The 8,800-nt window shown below is 31.1% G+C and overlaps 1 protein-coding gene, 1 long non-coding RNA gene and 1 other non-coding gene across 3 annotated transcripts; 2 read left to right on the top strand and 1 right to left on the bottom strand.

The window, feature by feature from the left end:
- Nucleotides 1–1,038: 1,038 nt before the first annotated feature.
- On the bottom strand, nucleotides 1,039–2,650 carry LOC107909615 (non-functional NADPH-dependent codeinone reductase 2). The gene is made up of 4 exons (XM_016837213.2): nucleotides 2,129–2,650; nucleotides 1,799–2,045; nucleotides 1,516–1,695; nucleotides 1,039–1,412 (listed from the first exon to the last, which is right to left on the bottom strand). The coding sequence occupies exons 1-4, from the start codon at nucleotides 2,449–2,451 to the stop codon at nucleotides 1,188–1,190; spliced, it is 975 nt and encodes a 324-aa protein (XP_016692702.1). The 5' UTR covers nucleotides 2,452–2,650; the 3' UTR covers nucleotides 1,039–1,187.
- A 1,458-nt stretch (nucleotides 2,651–4,108) lies between these two features.
- TRNAI-AAU (transfer RNA isoleucine (anticodon AAU)) lies at nucleotides 4,109–4,182 on the top strand. The gene has a single exon. It is a non-coding gene; the product is annotated as a tRNA-Ile (tRNA).
- Nucleotides 4,183–5,098: 916 nt separating this feature from the next.
- Nucleotides 5,099–7,059, top strand: LOC107909616 (uncharacterized). The gene is made up of 3 exons (XR_001687298.2): nucleotides 5,099–5,534; nucleotides 6,086–6,170; nucleotides 6,272–7,059. It is a non-coding gene; the product is annotated as an uncharacterized lncRNA (long non-coding RNA).
- The last annotated feature ends 1,741 nt before the right edge of the window (nucleotides 7,060–8,800 follow it).

Below are 8,800 nucleotides of genomic sequence, written 5' to 3'. Positions count from 1 at the left end.
TTTAAAAATAATTTAAAAATCGAAATTTAAAATATTATAAAACAAATTAAATAATATTTAAAATATTAAAAAACTAATAATAAATTTGAAAGGTCATATCTTTAAAATATTTAAATATTTTATATTATTAAAAATATATATTTAATATTTTAAAAAATAATATTAAAAATTTTAAAAATAATTTAAAAATAATATTTAAAATTTTAAAAAATATATATTATAAAACATTTCAAATATATATTTCAGATTTTTTAAAATTAATAACAATAAATAAATAAAATAAAATAAGAAAAAATATAAAACTTAAAAAAAGAAAAAAAATTAAAGAAAAAGACAAAAGTTAATAAAAAAGTTAAAAAATAAAAATAAAAGAAGGGTGTATCGTGGGGCCATTTAAGTTGGCTCCACCAGAAAATGAAAAATTATTTTGAAGTCCTCCACTTTTCCAAAACTTGCAGTATTTTCATAGTATTTATACAGGTGACGCCATTTTACATAGCTCCACCAAAAAATTAATTTTTTAATGCTCCCTGCTGACGTAGCAAGTTGGTGGTGCCATATAATTTGGCTCCAACTTTTACTGTAAATTTTAGGTCATTTTGGTGTTTAATTAAAAAGGTGGGTCATTTTGGTACTTAATTAAATTATTTGAGTTATTTAAATAAAAAAAACCTTTTTTGTTCGAGAGAAAGTGACAGCGGGGTGGTCATGTTCCAGCACAAGAACAGATTGCAAATGTCCTTACCAAGCCTCTGCACCGTTTTTCAATAAATTCAAATTTAGTCTTGGTGTTGCTAGCAAATATGAGCAACAACAACATGTTCAACATCAAAACTGCCAGGTATGAAGGCAGCTAACTGAAGTATGGTGCTGCAGCTTCAAGGTTCAAGTTGAGTCGTTCAATTAGTAGTTAGTTAGTTAGCAGTTAAGGTTAGTTAAGTGAGTTTGTAATCTGTTAAATCTTCAGTTAGTGTGTTAATCAAGATTCTGTTAGGTTGATTGTTAGTTGATTTCTTTACTGATTCATTAACTCCTCTGTTGTATAAATATATGGATCGGTCCTATTGGGATTTCATAAAAGATAAGAGAACTCCGAGTAATCAGAGTAAAGAAAGTGGAAGGTGAAAGTAAAACTAACAGGGAAATGGAAGACAGGAGACAATTGTGTGGAAATATTGTATACCAAATCAAATTTCTCCATCCCAAAGTTCCTCCAGTGTCTTGAAAGGACCGCTTTCGGAGACGAAAGCTTCTGCCTGGATGCCTCGGCTTTGTGGGATGTGTTGGATCATTTTCAGCTCGTCCTCACTCAATGACCAATCCATTATCTCAAGGTTTTGCTTCATTCTCTCTGCGTTGAAACTCTTCACTATTAGAATCACCCCTTCCTCATACGCCCATCTTAGACATACCTGGTTTTTGGTTTAGTATTTTAGTACTCAACTTTCATCTAAATTTCCTAAAACAAAAAAGACGAAGCTAATTTTGCTTCTGTTTTCTGGATGAAAAACGCACCTGAGCCACGGTCTTCCCTTTTACTTTGGCGATTTCCTTGAGCACCTCACACTCCATAACTCTATTGCTGCCCCACTTGGTTCCTACGGCTCCCAATGGAGAGTAAGCTTGCAAAAGGATCCCATTTCCATGGCAGAAGTCTTTCAGCTTCTTTTGTTGCCACAGAGGGTTCAATTCCACCTTCAAAACATTGAAATAGCTTCACTTTCGGCCTCACAAATACTTCAAAACTCAAACAAAATTGAAGGCTAACTGTGTGTCAGAGAGAGAAAGAGCGAGTTACTTGATTAACAACCGGAGGGATCTTTGCGATTGACAAAACATCGGCCACCTTTTTGCATGTAAAATTGCTAAGACCGATAGATTTGGTGAGCCCAAGCCTCTGGCAATCTTCCATGGCGGCCCATACGGAACTGAAATCCATAGGGAATAGATCATATTCCTTACCCCCTGACACCCCTTCCTTCCTTTGTTTTAAGCATATAGGCCAATGAATGAGATAAAGATCTAGATAGTCCAACTTCAGATTCCTGCACTTCAACAACCATTCCCTGTCTTCAGCTCAACAAAAGATAGAAAAAACAAAAAAGGGGAAACAAATATTTGATTTTACTGTAAGCTTGTCTTGAGAGCAGGAAGAACAAGATCTCCATAAGCTTGGGTGCACCACAGCTTGGAAGTGATGAAGAGCTCGTTTCGAGATTTGATTAAGCCAAGCGAGAGTGCTTCAACGATTGCTTCACCCAAAGGCTGCTCTGACCCATACAGAGAAGCTGTATCGAAGTGCCTATAACCCAGTTTGATTGCTTGAAGAACAGCTTGTTTTGTGACAGTAAAAAAATCTGATCCTTCAACTATCTCCGATGCGGTGCCAAATCCCACAACCGGCATTCTTTGCCCACTCCACCTCAAAACATAATCTGGAATACTCCCCATATTCTTTTTAACAACTCAAAAAGGAAGAAAAAGAATATTTTCTTTTGCTTCAACCCTTTATGTGAATATGGATAATGAGAGAGCCTGAGGTAGTCAGTTTCTTTGGATGGAAAACTTGCGGCGAAAAATAGACTTGAATCTTCTCAAAAAGAAAATTCAACTTGATTACTGAATTTAAGGCATTAAATGAGGTAATGCTAAATAGGGGTTTTCATTCGGTTAACCGACCCGAATTTAAAATTACTATAATCGAATTAATTAACCTTCCAAAAATTTTAACCGTTAACCGAACCGATTTTTTTTAAAAAAAATTAACCGAACAGAAATTTTTTCGGTTAATAAGGTCGGTTAACCGAATTAACCGAAAATTATGTATTTTTTATTTTTGATTAAAAATTACCCGAATTACTCGAATTACCAAAAAATACCCGAATTATCCGAATTTTTTTATTTTTTATTTTTAAAATTTAAAAAATTTATAAATTATTAAAGTAAATTGAGTTTTAGACTTTAGTAAATTGGGTTGTCTTTTAGTTTTAGTTTTATTAGATTGGGTAATTGGGTAAACTTTAGTTTTAGTATTATTGGGTTGGGTGATTGGGTTGGGTAATTGAGTTTGGGCTTGGTTGGATAATTTTATTTATTAATTTTTTCGGTTAATCGAAAATTTTCGGTTAACCGACCGGTTTCGACCGAATTAACCGTTAACCGAAAAATCATAAAAAAATTAATCGACCCCCGACCGAAAAAACTCGGTTAACCGGTTAAATACCAAAATAAAAAAGCAAACATAGGGCAAAATTTAGCATTAGGGGTGTGCATAATTCGGATAAAACCGAAAAAATTCGGTTAACCGATCGATTAACCGAATTCGATCGGTTAACCGAATTTTTTCGGTTTTATCCGAATTATGCACACCCCTAATGCTAAATTTTGCCCTATTTGCTTTTTTATTTTGGTATTTAACCCTTTTTTCCAGATTACTAGTTAAGCTATTATTTTTCTTTTTCGGTTCAGCTTTTTTTTTTTCTTACAACAGTGTTAAAAAAAAATCAGTTATCTGCTTATCAAAATGTATCATGTTAACACATCCAATCAATTAAAATGCATAATGTGACAATTCAATTTATTTAAAATAAAAACATTGGCTCTCCATTGACTGGATGTTGTCTATGGTTGGTCATCTTTGGCCAACCATTGACCAATGTTGACCTATTGACCCATGTTGACTATCATTGACCAACTGTTTATCATCCATGTGGCGCCGCATCACCTTTTTAAAAATATTATATATAATATATTGCTTAAAAATATAAAAAATTATAATTCAAAAAAATAAATGTTAAAAACTATTATTTATAAAATTTAAAAATATATAAATATAAATAGGAGAATAAGAGAATAGAGAATAGGGATACTTTTCTAAAAAGGTAATACCAATATTGTTTTTAAGATGTATTTCTCTAACCTACTTTTTAAGCAAATGTGAATAATTTAAGCTATAAAATTTACTTCTCTTTACTAAATAAAGCCTTTGGATTAATGTATATCCAAACATTATTTAAATACACCATGTCCATACACAATTTCCGATCCAAATTGCTTGACGGTTTTGTAACTGCTAAATATATTAATTACTACATGTTGATCATCAACAGGCCTATTAGCTCAGTTGGTTAGAGCGTCGTGCTAATAACGCGAAGGTCGCAGGTTCGAAACCTGCATGGGCCATTTGATTTTCTTTTTCTTTGGGCTTTGTGTTTTCTTTTTGCTAACATTTCGGGCTTTCGCTAATTCTTGGACTCTTCCCCGCCCCCTTATTTAACAACATATATATATTTTGGGCTTGAGGATTAGGATTTATATTATTCATGATTTTAAACATATATTTGTAATTATTATACGAATATTACACCATTAATTAATATCAAAATAGTGTATTAATTAAGTATTTGTTTTACAAAAATTTAGAATATATATAAACTATTTTTCACAAATATCAACTTAATTAATTCTATTAAATATCTTTTTTTTAAATTAAAATAAATAAGATATACATTTTTTACCTACTTAAGCTAACATTAGATCAATTAATTTGTGTTCTATTCGTACATTTTTTCATGTGATAATCGTATTTGAAGTATTTTATATTTTATAATTTTTGATATATTAAATTTTTTTTTTAAAAATTCTGTTTTTCCTATATTCGAATAAGATTTTAAAATTCAGTTGTGCTTAAATAATCTTTTAACCTAATTAAATTTCCGTTTCAAAAAAATTATATAAACAACGGTAAAAGTACCATGAAATCCCTTGCATTAGTAGTTAAATTGCATTTTTATCTCCCTATTCAAAAAATAAATAAATTAGTCTTTGTAATTAGATCAAAGAAAAAACTATTCTTTCTGTTTAAAATTTTATCTATTTTCACCATTAAAAATGGTCATTGTATGCCATAATGATGTACACATGGCGCATCACATGTAACTGTCTGATTATTTTATCAGTCATAACAGTATTTAATAATAAAAATAAATATTTTTTATTAGAAATAACCAATTTATTATTTAATCTAATATACAATAACTAATTTACTAGTTTTTTTAAAATAAAGGAGATAAAATAAAATCTATTTCTTAATAAAATGTTTAGTTACAAGTAGAGGTGCTCGTGGGCTGGGCGGCCCGGCCCGACAACCAGCCTGAAATATGGGAGGGTTCGAGTAAAAATATAGGCCCGAAATATGAGATTGGGCAAAAACGAGGCCCGTTTAGAAAACGGGCCGGGCCTCGGGCAAAATTTTTTCTTCCCCATTTCCCCTCTTCCAGAAATCCCTAGTGCCCGACTGCCCTCCTCCATTTTTTTCTCAATCTTCACCTCCGGCACCGATCCACCTCTAGTCTGGCACCGATCCACCTCCGGTCCTCCACGGCTCCACCCATTTCCCCCATTTCCCGTTTCCCTTCTTCCACAAATCCCTAACCCCTTGCCCGACTGCCCTCCTCCCTTTTTTTCTCAACCTTCACCTCCGGCACCAATCCACCTCCGGTCCTCCACGGCTCCACCCATTTCCAGAATCAGAGGTTAGTTTTCTTTATTTCAAAATTCAAAGGTATATTAACAGTGTTAACCCTTGTTTATTCGGTTAAATTCTCATTAGACATTTAGTTAGTTTTCTTTATTTTTTCTTTCTCTGATCTTTACTGTAAATATAAGCCTTAGCCAATGATGTGAATACAAATGGGTTTACAGATTTGTTTCAAGGTTTATAGGTTATGGTCCTTTGATTTTTTGAAAGACTACAAAATTGAAGAATTGAAGAATACAAATGGCAGAAAAAAAAAGTTTGACCTGTATACTGAAAAATAAACAAATTTAACAGAACTTCTGTAATGGAATTAAAATTGCATGTGAAAAAAGTTTGTCTTTCCTCGAAGATTGATAAATGGCGTAGAATTACTCTGATTGATTTTATTGAACATACCTTTTCGTTGAGTTTTTGTGTTTGTTGACATTGGTGATGGTACTGTGCCACTACATGCAGTCTGTTTGGTTGCAGGTCCTGAACTAAATTCTCTACTTCTAGAAGACATCAATTTTTGAGGTTTGTTCACTTTGTCTTTGTTTTGTTCAGATGCAAATCTTATGAGAAGGCCAAAAGGAAGTTGACAATATTAGAGGCTCCAAATATTCTTACAATTGCATTGAAGAGATTTCAGGTACAACTCTTTGTTCTTTGCAGATTCTTACAGTTTAAATGTGTATTATGTTGCAGTTTGGTAAATTTGGAAAGCTTAACAAAGCAATTCGGTTCCCTGAGATTTTGAACTTGGCACCATATATGAGTGGGACAAGTGATAAATCACCCATATACAGGCTCTATGGAGTAGTGGTCCATTTGGATATCATGAATGCAGCATTTTCGGGTCACTACTTATGCTATGTTAAATGCTCAAAACAAGTGGTTTAAGATTGATGACAACATGGTATGTTCTCTACAACTATCATCTGCATGCCTTAAGACGTTTCATTTGTTTACCGCATGCTTCTTTCCTCGATCTATGTTTTCATCTACATTATATTTTGATTTCCTACCCTTAATTTTTGTAATAGCATGTTTGGCTTGTTCTCCCTTAATTTAGTGGATTTTCCCTCCCATATGTAATGTTTTAGCTGTAGTTGCCATGTTAATAATCATCGATTCTTTTAAATCCTTTGCTTTACAATCACTTAATTTTCCTGGGTAAAAGGAGTTGTACAAAAATACTCCCTAATGTTTTGAAATAAACCAAGGGTGACCTTGTATTCTTCCTTTTGATTCTGAACTGCATTAAACAAATTTTTTTTCTAATGGCTTTTGAGATAGTGAAAAAGTTGGAAAATACTCCGGTTGGCATCTATTTTTGATGTCTAAGTTGGAGGCATTTTATATTTTTTTGTCTGATGCACCAATCTGTAGGCCAAAAATGCTACCCTAAAGCACAATATATTCAGTTTGAAAATATTCACTCAATTTCACCCGCTCATGTTCTGTCTTCATGTTACTCATTAATGTTATGTTTTAATTATGTTAAATCACCTCTCAAGTTTATTCGGTTAAAATTTCCAGTTCTTGCAACAACACTTTTTCTGGCAGAAAAATTGAAGAATACAAATGGCAGGAAAAAAACGGGTCGGGCCGGGCCGGGCTCGAGTTTAAGATTTTTCCCAGACCGGGTCTGAACAAAATTTCAGATCCATATTTTGGGCCGAGCCGAGCCTGGTCGGATCAAAAATTTTTCTAAACCCAGTCCGGCCCGGCCCGACCCATGATCTCCTCTAGTTACAAGTATAAGTATGAATGGCAAAATCTAGAGTAACTTAATTGATATTGGACTGATCTCTTTCAAATTGAGTTTATTTTTATAAAGAAAAACACAGAGCATGCAGTGGGGCCAGCAGCTGTAATAAATGTTTACTCTTCGTCTTAACTTTTAATTATTATTAGGATTAATGACAAATTTGATCACTAACATTTACATATTTTATCAAAATGATCCTAATTGTATTTTTGAGTTTTTTTTGCCATCAACTTTTATTTTATTTTCAATTTATTTTTTTAACAGATTTAATGAAAGTACCGTTAAAAAAGTTAACAGGATGATGTGAAATTTCATACGTAGAATATTTTTAATGAGATGTAATTTATTACTTAGATAATTCAATAAAATAATTTAGTGTGAAAAATAATAAAATAAATAATTCATGAAGTTAAAAAAATAACTTTTAATTTAAAGAAAATATATGTAATTATCTGAAAAAGTTTCAAAATGAATGCACATATTCAATATTTTCGGTTTAATTTATTAATTATCTTTTTGAAATCTTTCAGTAAACAAACACATGCATTCATTTTGAACCTTTTGTTTAGATAATTACTTTTATTTTCTTTAAATTAAGAGCTATTTTTTTTAATTTCATGTATGATTTATTTATTTTATTATTTTTCACATGTAATTATCTTATTGAGTTACTTAAGTAATAAAGTACATATCATTAAAAATATTCCACATCATCCACGTTAATTTTTTTACCGATACTTTCATCAAATCTGTTAGAAAAAAGTAGTTTGAAAAAATAAAGGTTGATTTATTATTATTATTAGACATGATAGGTAATAATATTTTATTATTCAAAAAAGTCTAATAAATTATAATTATTAATTAATAGTTGTGTTGTAAAAGCGTAACTTTTATACATAAAGTTGTACAGACATAACTTTATGTAAAGTTATTTTGTAAAACAACACAGTTATATGAAAATGTATTTTATTAAAAGATACGTCCATATGAAAGGATATCTTCTTGAAAAGGTATTTCATTAGAAGATGGTCATTTTGACTATTGAGTTTTCAGGATTTTGTTATACCTTGGAGACATACAAAAACCTTTTAAAGAAAGTGTTCAAAGTCGTTATATTTTAGTAACATTGATTTTTCTTTGTTCTTTTCATTTTTTTGTTTTCAATTTTCCATATTAATTTTTTGTTGAATACTAACTATGAAGACACTAAACGTCTTATTTTCATCGTTGAGTACAAAGAATGCTGAGAAAATAGTGAAGGACAAGTTACTTTGAGATGGTCTTGAACAGGGAGTGGGTTTTGGTTTATCCTTTTATGAGGTAAAAAAAAAAAGTTTTTGAATTAATTATAGAGATATCTTTAAATTTAATTGGTTAATTTGTCACATTAGTAATGTATTAGTGAATTAATATAATTTTTAGCATACTAAGTAGTTTGACAATTATTTTAATTAAGTGATTAAATTGAAAAAAAATTAAAATAACTAAAATAAGACAAATCTTATTTT

This window comes from Gossypium hirsutum, chromosome D02 (assembly GCF_007990345.1).
Source record: "Gossypium hirsutum isolate 1008001.06 chromosome D02, Gossypium_hirsutum_v2.1, whole genome shotgun sequence".
NCBI lineage: Eukaryota > Viridiplantae > Streptophyta > Magnoliopsida > Malvales > Malvaceae > Gossypium > Gossypium hirsutum.
The sequence above is the reverse complement of the archived record's forward strand: the minus strand, read 5'-3'. Positions and strand labels throughout refer to the sequence as shown.